Consider the following 13517-nt stretch of genomic DNA (forward strand, 5'->3'; position numbering starts at 1 on the left):
GATAAAATACTACCAGATAAGTTCTTTTTTTCTGATTAAAGTATCCCAACCGTCAAATAATTCTCATTTCAGAGACGAAACCTCAACTTTCCTCTCTGTATATTTACATTTAACTCCTCTCACACGTATTTAGGCAAAGAAAATGTTTAAGTGAGGAAAACAAATTTTTGGCACTCACATGAAGGTCATTTTTACACTTGTCAAATTATTCTCAGTGTGGATGTCCTGGGAAGTGAAATGAGTGACATACCTCTCTTGTGGGTATAAAATACTCGAGTGTTAGCCAACTAATTCGTGCCTAACTCCTAACAGTACAGGCAAACTGACTCTTTCTAGTGCTACTTAAGAGTGTGTTTACCGGAAGCATCATGATCGTGAAATCAGGTAACCAGAAAACAGAAATTGGACATTGTCTGCCTCTTTTTTAAAATTTATTTTTCTTTATTAGTATTTTAGTTTTTAGAGTTTCTAGCTAAAAACAGAGCAGAAGTCATTGTAAAAAAGACATGTCATAATTTTCCATATGCTACTTCTCTAGATTTTTAAAAACTCCCCTTTCATCACAAAAGTCCTCTGCAGACCATAAACACATAAAGATCTTTTAGACAGTCATTCTACTACCTTTCCTTCTTAGAAGCACTATATTTTTGATTACATTTTAAAACATCACTAACATTGTAACAAGAGAAGTCAAAGAGAAATAAAACACATTGTAAAAATAATACATGTTTTGTTTGAAATATGGCATTTATTTTACAATGCACATATTAGGTCAAATTGTAAAAAGCATTGTTTTCCCCACACAGACTAGAGTATGCACACAGGTTACTCTGAATGCAATAAGCCTTTTCCTCCAGCTTTCACTCACCTTCTATACCAAAGGGCAAACCTACCACTATGGCTTGTGATGGCTTACAAAGAAAAACTGAAGCATAGCATTAAGAAAAATGCTACAAGATGTGTCTATGAAGAGCACTGCAGTGAGTTGTTAGGGCAAGGGGTGCATGGCCTTACATAGGCTGTCCCAAGCAATGCCCAGCCTCATCCTGTCAGGAAGTCGGAAGTCTCGTTTTGGAAACTAGTTAGCTCACACTCTTTTCGGGTTTGTTTTCTTCTGGGCATTCCTAGTTTTAATGTTCTTCTTGGGGCTGGCTGGTTTGGGAGCAGGAGGCTTTCCCTTTGGTTTCGGGGGATTACTACGACTGGTGCGCCCTGCTGTTTTCTTCTTGTCCTGAATTGTTCTCCGCTGTTCCCGCAGCCTCTCTTCCCACTGCTGGAAGGCAATTTGTAAACGTGACTATCAGATCATCTCACCCCTTTATGCTGTTCAGCCAATATTAGAATTAAGGCAAATTTTTCACTGTAATATACTAATGATGGCAAGTCTACCTCAAGCACTTATCATACCAGGTGACTTAGAAAGTGCTCAGTGTATGATGACGTTTTCACACACATCCATTTCATTGAAACACCAGTCCTTCTAAATAGGCATCATTGGCAAGGGCAGGAAACAAGCACAAAGAGGTTATTTGCAGGCCACAGAGCTGGCAAATGTCAGAGCCAGGATTCGTATTTACCCACTCTGACTCTGACTCCAGAGCCTGAGGCCTTCACCCATGCACTTTTGATCACTAGAGCCATAATGCAACATTCCTACAGTGCAAAGCCTTCAAAGGAGCTCCTATTTCATGGTTACTAGCATTAGTTTACCCCATGTCACTGGGAAGCCAGGGGTTTGTCCACTTCATTCTTCCACATCCAAAGGAAGACAGAGGCCCCTTCTACACCTAGTCATCCGTGAACGTGCTAGCTATCCAGAACCACTGGGAAACAAGTCATTCTGAAAAATCAAGTTTCTCTGATAGCAAAAAAGTTATTCTTTAAATAGCTCAGGTAAGGAACAATAAAAAGTGAGTCCACTTGAATTGACACTGCTTTATAACATAGATGTCCTTGCTTGGTTAGAGTATATTTCATTCATCTAAAAGATAGAGCACAGTCATTAGCCGGGAATTATTCTAGGCACTAGGAAGCAATGAAAAGAAAAACATTGTCCCCACTGTGCTACGACACAATTTTAGTCTATTCTAAAATAATAAACTCATTACTATATGTTGCTGTCATGTGGTGATATTTTCAAATTCTTACTGAAGTATATCGGAAAATGTGCTGCAAAAGTAAATGGTCCCCACAGCTGTAATTATTGAAAGCTTTCCTCTCGGCAAGCCCAGGTTCTCAAGGTCTGCTTGCCTTCTGTATTGATGCTTCTAATCTACAATAGTCCCGGAAACCAGATAACCAATCCTGCTAGAATTTTCTGTCTAATAGAACTGAGCATCTCCTGAGAAGCTCATGAGTTTTTAGCTCTGATTTAGCCAATAGTGTTTGGTTCTCTTATTCAGAAGTACATTGACTAGGGGAGGCTGTGTTCTAACTGCGTTCTCCATAACTCAGTTATTAATACGTACTTTTCTCTTGCCTGGGACTTTTTATTGGTGCAAACTAAGAGAGCATAGGCAATAGCAATATGTTTTTGTGAATCTGTAAACACAAATTCTTCTGAATATATATGAAAATATTTTGCAGAGAAGGGATGCTTAAAAAATTTCACACCAATTACCTGATATCTTTAGATTGGTATAATTTCACATCTCTGGGCAAAAAGTTATTCTAACTCCTCTAATTGAATTACCAATATTTCTATGATGTTACCACATAAATCATAGATTTGACAGCAAAACTATTACTTTTTGCAAATGATTTTTGACAAAAGACTTAAATTATTGTAAACACAGGAAAAGATTCTGCTATGTATCGTGCTAGGGTAAGTTTTAGAACTAGGTATTCCCACACCTTCAAATATATGTCAGTTTTCATCTCAATAGATGTTGTTTGCTTAAGTATTTCATGGTTCACTAAAACAATTAAATGTAATTAAAAAACAAAAAGCTCATTTAATTTGGAAATAACCAGCACATTAGTATTGAACACAACTAAATCACCTTTGGAGTAGAATGATAGTTTCCCAGTAAAAAGTCTGAGTGAGAATAACTACACTCTTGACTGCTTATTCAAAAGACAAATCCTGTTGCTATTGCTGGCACTTATGAGAGCTTGGAGATGAGAGAATGGGAAGAATTCCCAAATTCTAAAAAAATCCTTGACATGCATTTACATCCTTCTTCACAGTGTTGCTCGTGATACTTACTATGGATCTTTTACTAAGCTGATCTCTCCATTTTTCAACTAAGCAATTTTCAAGAAGCATCATCCTGAAAAAAAGTTATCTTAATAAGCAGCTTTTTAATACAAAAGTAAAAAGCTAAAAATACAGAGATTGTAAAAAATTATCCACCATTTATATTTTATCGTTGTTTTCTCTCATTCCTCCTTGTAACAATATCTATTTGTAGATTACGTTATGTATTTAGATCATCTGAAAATTTCCTTTTGTCATTATATTATATACACTTTCTGATGTAGTTAGAATAATTCAAACATATAATGATAATATGAATATGGACAGCCATAATATATCTAGCCATGTCTTTACTGCTAAACTCCTTTTGTGCTTAGCTAGGATTACCAGTGTTGCATTGAATAACCCTATATACAGTGGTGTGCACTGGTTTATTATTTCCTTAAGACAGATTTTTAAAACTGAATCAAAGGGCCTCTTTTTTTTTTTTTTTTTTTTTTTTGAGACCGGGTTTCGCTCTTGTTACCAGGATGGAGTGCAATGGCTCGATCTCGGCTCACCAAAACCTCCGCCTCCTGGGTTCAGGCGATTCTCCTGCCTCAGCCTCCCGAGTAGCTGGGATTACAGGCACGCGCCACCATGCCCAGCTAATTTTTGTATTTTTAGTAGAGACGGGGTTTCGCCATGTTGACCGGGATGGTCTCGATCTCTTGACCTCGTGATCCACCCGCCTCGGCCTCCCAAAGTGCTGGGATTACACTGGGTGAGCCACCGCGCCCGGCCAGGGCCTCTATTTTTCAAAAAGATTTTAAATGAATAGTGCCAAGTTGTTTTCAAAATGGTTGTGCTTTCATCCAGTTCACTAACATTAAGAATTAGGTGAAAATGAAATCTTGTTTTTATTTGGATTTTGAATTAAGGGGATAATTTTTTAAATGTTTACCTACTATTTGTATTCTGGAACTTCTCTATATAAATTTATATACATATATTTCTATATCATGGTCTCAATGTTTAAATATTAATTTTACAAACTCTATAGAGTATGATTATTATTTTTTCATATCTGTTGCAAGTATTCTCAATTTTTATTTGCCTTTCTATCATTATTTGTGATTTTTATGTGTACAATAGTATGTGGTCAAATATGTGTATTGATATGTTTCTTTGTAATTTCTTACATTACTTTTATGTTTACAAATTACTTTGCTTTTCAGATATAACATGCTCACCTAATTTTATCCTTTTTAAAAGTTCTTAGAATATTTATCTATTTAATCCATTTGAAATTTATTTTATAGCACTATAAAGTTAAAAAAATTATTTTTACAAATAAAATAATTTCAACATTTATCAAATAATACATTCATTTTCTATTGATTTGCCATATTTCCTTCATAATAAAAAACTATATTTTATGTATTAAAATCTGTTTCAAGAGTTTTTCCTGTTTCATTTATCTTTATATCTACTATTAACATCACATGATTTTAACAAGTGTAGCTTTATACCAGTTTTGCAGTTCTCATGAGGCAGATTTCCTCTCTTATTTTCACAATCATCTTTTTATATCCTTACCAATTTATTAGGATCATTTGTGAGGTCATAAATACCAATCATCCAAAAATATTTTTACTGGGATGGGTTATAGTTCATGCATCTCTCCAGATAGAATGTAATGTGTGTACCTATGCAACTATCTTGCATGTTCTGCACAAGTACCCCAAAACCTAAAATGCAATAAAAATAAAAAAGAATGTAATGACTAGCAACCTGATATCCCCAGTTTCCATCTCTAGCACTGCGGCAGATGCAAACACCTTGGTAGAGATGAGTTCAGAATTACTGATTGCTTCTTGAGGGAGACAAGACATAAGCATAGTCTGGCTTTAAAGCCAAGAACACAAGGTGATACACTTGGTGTAGGGAGGGGACTCGAGTCCTGATAGAATACAGAAAAGTGAGGTTAGTTCCCAAAGGTGTTTGTGGTTTCTTTTTGGAGGAATAGAGTCTTGGGCTATATCTAGGAGAAACAGATGATCGTGAACAACAGAGAATGAGGGCTGCCTTGTTATGTAAAAATGAGTGATTTTGCTGGAGAAGTAGACTGCATCAACTTATGGGACCCAACATGGAGGCTGGGCTCAAGAGTTTGACTTTATAGTACAAAGAATGTACCACTACCCAAAAAAATGAGAAGGAAAGAGAGGCCAGGGAGACAAACACACCCTTCTAGAATGTGTGTGTATGTATATGAGTGTGTGTGAATCATATATTTATTTGCCTTATGATTCTAATTAAGAATCACATATTCAATTCAGAAATCACCTTAAAGTTTGTGTGTACGTGTGTGTTTGTGCAATACTTAATCAAACAAATATTATGATGTGTTTATATGGAAAACATGGGGACCGATACTCTCAAATGCCTGTTTACTTGATCTGTATGCTATTAAAGAGGCCTTAAAAATTCAGTATTTGCCACTCTAAAACTGTCTGAAAGATTTGAAAAGAATTGTTCTTCCTTAAAATAATTGACTTGCCTATAAAATTTGAAATCACTTAATGAATTTTAAAATTGATTTTGAAAGACTCTATTTAAATATGCATAGTTTGATTTTTCCTTCATTCTATGAGGAATTAATTGATATTTAGAATACATGCTATTTAAGCAGAGGCATCTGGTAAACTATTTTAAAAAAGAGAGAGAGCCACTGGCATATTTTTGCTATGTATTTAAACCATGACTGCTAACTGAGATTGATTGAGGTTTTTCTAAGCAGCATGCAGACAGTACCTTCTGCCTCTCTGTGCCTACCTTGAGCGCCACTCATAACACATGATGAGCACATCTTGATGGGGCAGGATATGTGGACACTGACAAGAAGAATTCGTAATGAGTGGGACTTGGGTTCGAGGGATGGGTGATGAGGACTTGAAGATCTCTTTCACATCCACCACCGTAGTGACTTCATTGCAGCCACTCCTCTGCACGGCTTTTATTTTGGCATGAATAACTGCAATTTAAAAATAGATAAAAGTGTTATTGAAGGTTGCGGGGAAAAACTAGGGATGGTGTATTCACGCCAACTTCTGAGCCTCTCTTAAAGAATCACTCCTGTAATTATGGTTATGTCCAAGTGGCCTGAGTGTAGGCAAAAAGCCCACAGTCGTATGGTAAATGGATGGCGTCCTATATTGTCAACATTGTCTTAAATGTACTGGAGTATACTGCGAGATGGGAAAGCAAACTGAAAAGCAGGTTTTAGTCTCTGGCTCTGCCTTCAGGTCAGTAAAAACTTCACAGAAACATATATTTGTTTGTATTCTTCCTTGTGGTGATTTGAAGTGAGGATTGTATATTTTCAGATTCAGAAGTCATCTTACAGTTTGCATCTCTTTAATCATCCATTTGATGTTTGAGCTTCTTCTGTTTTATAAAGATAGTTATTAGTCATAACATTTTTGAACTGGAGGGAGTCTCTCGGGACTACCGTTCTCAATCTTTTAATTTCACAGACTGACAAAGTAGACCCACTACGAGCAGAGACGGAACTGTTATAGGTGCCTCTGTCTCTGACCAAGTTTTAAATGCGGGTTTCGGTGGTCTCTTGCAATTACTGACTCCCAGAGAGTTGTAAATCAGCCTAACATGGGTCCGTCATGAATTCCATTTCAGGAAACCAGTTTATGAATACACCAGAGGACTTGAATGCAAAATGATTTCATCATCAAGGTTGTTCCAAGACCATAACACTGCAGAGAGCGACGTGACGTGAAACTCAGATTAGTATTTAAACCCGGACCTTGGCAGATGAGGGACTAAGTAAATCAGATTAGGATGGTATCTGCATAGATCAGTCTTTAAGAAAAAAAGCTACTGGAAAAGATAAACTACTTTTTGTAGCTGAACATTGGCTACATATGATTCTTAAATCTGATAGCTTTGTAAGAGCTTATTTTTTTCAGATATTTATATTGCTGTGATCCTCCTACTTTCATGTCTGATATATGTCCAGAGTTTCTTCCTGATATGAAATTTCAATCTGCAATATGAAAGCTAAGTCAGCAAACAAAATAAGCAATTTCCCCAAAACCACTTTATGCTATTTCAGCAGAAATAACTTAAGAGATGCAATGAAATATAAACCAGCCCAAACGGATGTTTAAGAAAAACAAATTTAAAAAGAACATACTTTATTCAATTTACTTTCAGATGACAATAGTGAAATTAAAATTACTTAAAACATTTCAGGCATGGTGGTTCATGCCTGTAATCCCAGCACTTTGGGAGGCCAAGGCGGGCAGATCACCAGAGGTCAGGAGTTCAAGACCATCCTGGCCAACATGGTGAAACCCCATCTCTACCAAGAATACAAAAATTAGCTGGATGTGGTGGCGATGCCTCTAATCCCAGCTACTCAGGAGGTCGAGGCAGGAGAATGGCTTGAGCCTGGGAGGCAGAGGTTGCAGTCAGCCGAGATCACACCACTGCATGCAGCAGAGCAAGACTCTGCCTCAAAAAAAAAAAAAAATCATGATTAATTGACATATTCTTGGAAGACAAAGTCGAATGGTTCTTTCAAGTAGAGAGAGGAGGGCATTTAAACTATTTCCATAGTTTACCCATAGGATTTTGTGATTAACATTTTTTCTCCAACTTTCTTTAAGATGTTAAATATTTGTAGCTGTTCACAAGTAAAAGGATATGCAGGCAAATCTTAATTCTCTGGGCCTATGGGCCTTAATTCCTTCACCCTCAGATGAGACCCATGGATCATTCTCCCATTCTTCCCGCAGGAAGAGGGCAGGTGGGATGTGCCATCTGGGCTAAGCAGCACTTTTTGCCAAGGCAACAAGGATCAAGATGTCAAACTTTTAATCTGATGCATATAATTATTATCACCTGGGTCATTTCCTTTGTTTTTTTCGCTTGATTTGTCCAGAAAAGCAAGATATTTTGTAGTTGTTATTGTGCCATGTGTTCCTAGAATCCCCATAATTAGCTAGAAAAATCATCGACTTTGTGTTTTCTTTACTCTATGAGTAGCTTTCGTGAGAACAACCTTACTGAGATTCCAGCTTTGTAATGAACCGAGACTCAAAAGTCAATGGCTTTAACAGATGACTTACCATAGCTGTAGTTTTTACTGAGATACGTTGCCAAAGTTGGCTTCACCTTTTTACACTTGCACCGATCTAAAAAAGGCAAAAGAGAGGCAGAAAGTTGGAAAGAGTACAGACATCACTCTAGGGAGAAGTAGAGGGAGCCTCCGTGAAGACAGAACTCACCGGGGCTTAGGCGTTTACAGTCAACGTCAAGAGGCCTTTCCTGTACCATCATGTCTGGCGTGATGTCTATCCACTTAACATCTGAAACACAAACAGGGCCACATGGGCGTGGCTGGTGATTTGGTCTGTTCACCCACTGGAATAAGGAGCCCTCTGAAAATATCAACTAACAGTATCACAAAAGAATAGTACTTAATAGTAAAAATGGCATGTGATTGATGACTTCTGCTTCCATAATGAATCCAGGGCTTAGGAAAGAATCCTTTGGGCGAATATTTGCTTATCCAAGCACAACCTGATGTGAATGCACATCCACTTAACCTCACTGGTATATACAGCCAGACTGGATAAATCACATCACTCTCTCCCAAAGCCACATTAAAATGTTGATTTTCAAAGTTGACAGTTTACATTAATCAAAATAACCGGTGGATTTCCAAATGCTCACCTCATACCTTACAGTGCAGAAACCGTTCAGAGGTATATAACCAAAACCAAGCATAACCCTCTATTAGTTATAAAAGTTAAACAACAAGTATGTTCTTTTCTAAAACTCTGCATTAGAGAGGAGTTTCAATTTACCCCATTTACTCAACTGCTCCACCTCCATGTTTAAGGCCATGCTCTCAGGTATAACTTCATAGATTCTAGCACAAAAATACCATAGTCTCTTAAAATGTAGGGTAAGCTGGGTCAGAAGATGCCTGGATAAAAGAATGCAAAAATATTCCTAAGTTTCATTTTAAGAAGTGAATTTAAACCTCTTCTTCCTAGAAAAGCAGTCAAATGACCAAAGAGAAAGGAAGGAAGTGGAAGCAGAGATCGGGTTAACTAAAAGGCCACAGTAGTTGGCTCCAGGTCAATGACCATGAAGCAGACCTCACAATTTTCCAGGACAACTGCAATTACAAATCTCACTCCTGGTAGGAAGCAATGACTATTGCAGCTTTTTCAGAAAAAAAAAATAATAATAATAACAACAAAAACCTTTTAAGAAGTAGCACTAAATGGACCAAGTATTGGCACCTGCCTGGTGAGATTACTTTGGGCATTAAATGAGCAAATAACGTGTAATGTGTTTAACACTTTCTCAGACACATAGCAACAGCTGTTCACTACTATGATCATTTCTGTTATTGCTATAAATGCAAACATTGTCGAAGGCTCCCTTTGTAAGCAAGGGAGCTTTTTTTTTCTTTATGGGGTGCAGTGCTCTTCGCTAGCTCCTAAAAGTCCTATGGGGAAACAAGACTTTTTCTGAAGGAAATGTTTCCCCCACTCCTTCCCACCTCCTACAAGCCTCAGAAGCCCCTGACAGCCTTAGGCGTGGCCATCCAGTCCTCAAGTGGCAGCCCCGGCCCCAGGAGCCTCCTTGCCTCCCTCCATCCTTCCTCAGTCCTCACCCTCCGGGAGGTCCGTGACGATGGCTTCAGGCGAGATGCACACGCCACGGTCATAGACAGGCAGCTCATCGCAGGCCAGGCTCTCGGGCCAGCTGTGGTTGTACATCTTCATGAGGGGCTCGCAGTCGTCGCGCGCGCGTTGGCACACCGACTTGCACGGCTTGATGGGGTCGTGCAGGAACTCCAGGGTGCAGATGGGCGCGTACATGGCACAGAGGAAGAAGCGCAGCACGGCGCTGCAGTTCACATCCACCAGCTCCTCGTACTGCTCGATGGCCAGGATGGCGTTCTCCTGCGTGCTGTGGTGCAGGTGGTTGGGCATCCGCGTGATGTTCCAGGGCATGTGCCGGCACATGGGGATGCGCACCGCCTCGCATGGAGCGCCGCGCACGCCCAGCGGCAGGCGCAGCCACAGGCACAGCGCCACCAGGATGGAGAGGAACATGGCACTGCCCTCCCGCGCTACGACCCCGGCCGACAGAAAGCGCCCTTCTCTTCCTGCCACCCTCGTCTCTCTCTGTCCCTTCCCCGAGGAGGAAGTTCTCCGGGGCGCAAGAGAGTTTCTTTTCCCAAACTCTCGTGGGTAGCAAAGCGGGGCCGCGGGGTCCGGCTGCAGATCTCCGCCGTCCGGCACACACGGCACGAGCAGCGCCAGCTCTCAGCCTTCGGGGCGCTAACCCGCCCGGGCAGCTACAGTCCCGGACTCCGCAGCTCGGAGCGCAGCCAGCCACGGCCATTGCGGGACCCTATTTATCCCGACACTTCCCCTGACGTGGGCTCAGAACGCTCCCTTGGCAGCTGCAGGCGCGGCGCGGGCTCCCCCTCTGCCGCCCCACCCCTAGGCCCCTCGATGCATAAGCGGTGACATCATCCCCTCCGGGCTGCAGCCCAGGGCTGGAAGCCTGCTTTCCCCCGAAAGTCCCTCCTTTTTCGTCTGGCCAGTCTTTTTTCTTCGGACCAAGAAAAAGAACCTCTGGCAGTTGTTTTCGACACCGGATAAGAGACGGTGCGGGAGAGAATTTCAAGAGAGAGAATGACAGTCTTTGGAATGAAAACTGAACTTTGCTCCCTCTGCCTTAGAGTTTTCCCAAGTATACAGTTGGGGGGAAACGGGAACTTCTGCGGCCCTCTAATTCTGAAACATATTTGCTTTCTCCAGTAGGTGGCACGAGGAGCGCTGAGGACAATTGGGACACTGTCCTGCGGGGCAGGGAGATGCAGTGAATATCGGAACAGGAGGGACACATTGTATAAGTCACCCCCACTCCGCCCTTCGTTGTGTGGAGTGTGGTTTGTTGTAGTAGACACTTTGGGCTGACATTTTTCCAGTATGGCACTTGGTTTGTTTCTGCTCCAGAAACTTAACAGAGCTGGGGTAAGGTGTGCTAGCATCTTCCAGCTTGAGAAATGTCTTCCGACATTCCCTCTTCCTTCTAACTCCCTGTTTCCTTCTCCGGCATTAGTGGAACCCAGGAGAAAACACGTGCAGTCTGAAAGGTCTCCCCTGCTCTAACCCTTCATACCAAAGGACTTCCACCTCAGCAGCCTAAAATCTTGGTTTTTGATGTGCTCAGGGACTGTTGCTTGAGTTGAATAAGAAGCTGTGTACTATGGAACGCAAGTATGTATGCTTTGCTTTCTCTTTTATCTTATTTGCGTTAAGAAGAGGTAGTAATTCCAATTTCTGGCTCAGCTATCCACAGAAAAGGGAGGTTTTATTGTTTTAAGTGTATATCAATCTTCAGGTGGTAAGACTTCTGCTATATGCTAATTTCTAGGGCATCAGCAATATGGAAACATGTTCTCTGAATGTTAATCTTTAAAAATACAGTTTAACTTGAATTTAACATGCACAGTTTTTCTCTCCAAAGCTTAAACCTACGAATTAGTTTAGTTTGGACTAAGGATTAAAACTAAAGACTATGGATTAAAACAGCCAAGGAAGCAACAAGCACAACTGACATCTATTGGGAGATTACAGTGGTCAAGGCATGGAGCGAAGAACTTCAAATGCGTTATCTTATTTTTTAAGGAATATGAATTAAACCTAGTCAGTTAAAAGGATAAATGGGACCAATACATTTCAGGGTTCATCAAAAGAGTCTGGTTCTTATTTAGGGGAAGCCCGGGGTGTTCTTACACTGCCAAGCCCCTCTAGAAAGGTAGTCTACATTCCTACAGAACAGGTCTCAACCTCCAAAGATGCCAAGCCAGGCTAGTGAAATATCACACGACAGGATAGCCGGATGACATCTCAAGCTATTTCTAGTAGTAAACTCCAATGAGTCTAATACTTCTGCTGAGCGAAAAAGACTATTAGTCAGAGTTTCTATCAGAGGAGCAAGAGAATGAGCTGAACTACCCTTATCCTCTTATCCTTTTCCTATGAGTCCAAGGACGGCAAACTTGGAGAGAGTTCAAATTTCTGCAGCCAACTTGAACCTGCTGCATGTGTTTAACTATGCAAGTGCCAAGTAACAGAGTCTCATGGGCTTCTCTAATGTTTTCTGAGGCATTCCCTTTAAGAAAAGGTAAGAGGACACTGGGCACGGTGGCTCGTGCCTGTAATCCCAGCACTGTGGGAGGCCGAAGTGGGTGGATCACGAGGTCAGGAGATTGAGACTATCCTGGTCAACATAGTGAAACCCCAACTCTACTAAAAGTACAAAAATTAGCTGGGTGTGGTGGCAACAATTGTAATCCCAGCTACTTGGGAGACTGAGGCAGGAGAATCGCTTGAACCTGGGATGTGGAGGTTGCACTGAGCCGAGATCATACCACTGCACTCCAGCCTGGTGACAGAGTGAGACTCCATCTCAAAAAAAAAAAAAAGAAAAGAAAAAAAAAGGTAATAGGAAATGAAGAGCCCTTCTTCTGAATGCTCTGTGCCTGCCCCATTTGGCCCAATGGTAGGGTCTCTAGTGCTTCTACAGAGAGCGTGCAGCAGGGAAGGATGCATCAGGAGAACTTGTCAACCATTCCTCCTCTTCATGCCCTGCAGAGAGGTTGTGATTCTAGAAAACCCTACTTCAGCATTCAGTCTATTCTCTCTGTGCCTTACATTTATTTAATAAGGCTTGGAAAGTTGTCTTGTTTGGTGGCTTCTCTCTGGTGACTCCTTTTGGTCTCCTCAAATGCCTGTTCTCTGCCCATCCTTTATATAAAGGATGGAGCTCTCTAGGGCTCCATCCTAATCCGTCTTCTCATACTCACCACTCCCCTGAACTCCAGGATTTCTCAACCCCAGCACTTTTGACATTTGGGGCCAGATAATTCTTCATTTGGACGGGGAAAGGTGGCTGTACTGTGCTTTAGAGGAAGTTTACTAGCACCCTTGGCCTCCACCTACAAAATGCCAGCGGTAGCCTCCTCCCTATCTGATTGTGACCATCAAAAATGTCTCCAGATATTGCCAGACGTTTCTTTGCTGGGTGGAGGTGGGAGTGAGGAATTGCTCCAGAAATCACGGTTCTGCTCTTTGGCTTCAGTTACCGCCTATGTATCCGTGGCTTCCTAATCCAAAACTCTGCCGGTTTCTGGAAGTATTTATCCAGCTGTCTTTTGAATATTTCCAGCTGAATATTCCACCGTCAGCTCAAAATCAACCAATCCTAAAATGAACTG

The 13517-nt window shown here is 40.9% G+C and overlaps 1 protein-coding gene across 1 annotated transcript; it reads right to left on the reverse strand.

Moving 5' to 3' along the window:
• Positions 1–420: 420 nt before the first annotated feature.
• On the reverse strand, positions 421–10618 carry SFRP4 (secreted frizzled related protein 4). Its single transcript, XM_002751348.7, has 6 exons — positions 9894–10618; positions 8491–8571; positions 8332–8397; positions 6017–6215; positions 3209–3272; positions 421–1273 (listed from the first exon to the last, which is right to left on the reverse strand). Exons 1-6 carry the CDS (start codon positions 10336–10338, stop codon positions 1088–1090), a joined length of 1041 nt encoding a protein of 346 aa, XP_002751394.3. The 5' UTR covers positions 10339–10618; the 3' UTR covers positions 421–1087.
• Positions 10619–13517: the final 2899 nt, after the last annotated feature.

Source organism: Callithrix jacchus, chromosome 11 (genome assembly GCF_049354715.1).
Source record: "Callithrix jacchus isolate 240 chromosome 11, calJac240_pri, whole genome shotgun sequence".
Classification (NCBI taxonomy): Eukaryota; Metazoa; Chordata; class Mammalia; order Primates; family Cebidae; genus Callithrix; species Callithrix jacchus.

Coding starts and splice junctions, on each gene's coding strand:
- SFRP4 (XM_002751348.7), bottom strand. CDS start 10,338: ATGTTCCTCTCCATCCTGGTGGCGCTGTGCCTGTGGCTGCGCCTGCCG. Junction 8,572..9,893: donor CGTCACGGACCTCCCGGAGG/GTGAGGACTGAG, acceptor TTTGTGTTTCAG/ATGTTAAGTGGATAGACATC. Junction 8,398..8,490: donor CTGTAAACGCCTAAGCCCCG/GTGAGTTCTGTC, acceptor TGCCTTTTTTAG/ATCGGTGCAAGTGTAAAAAG.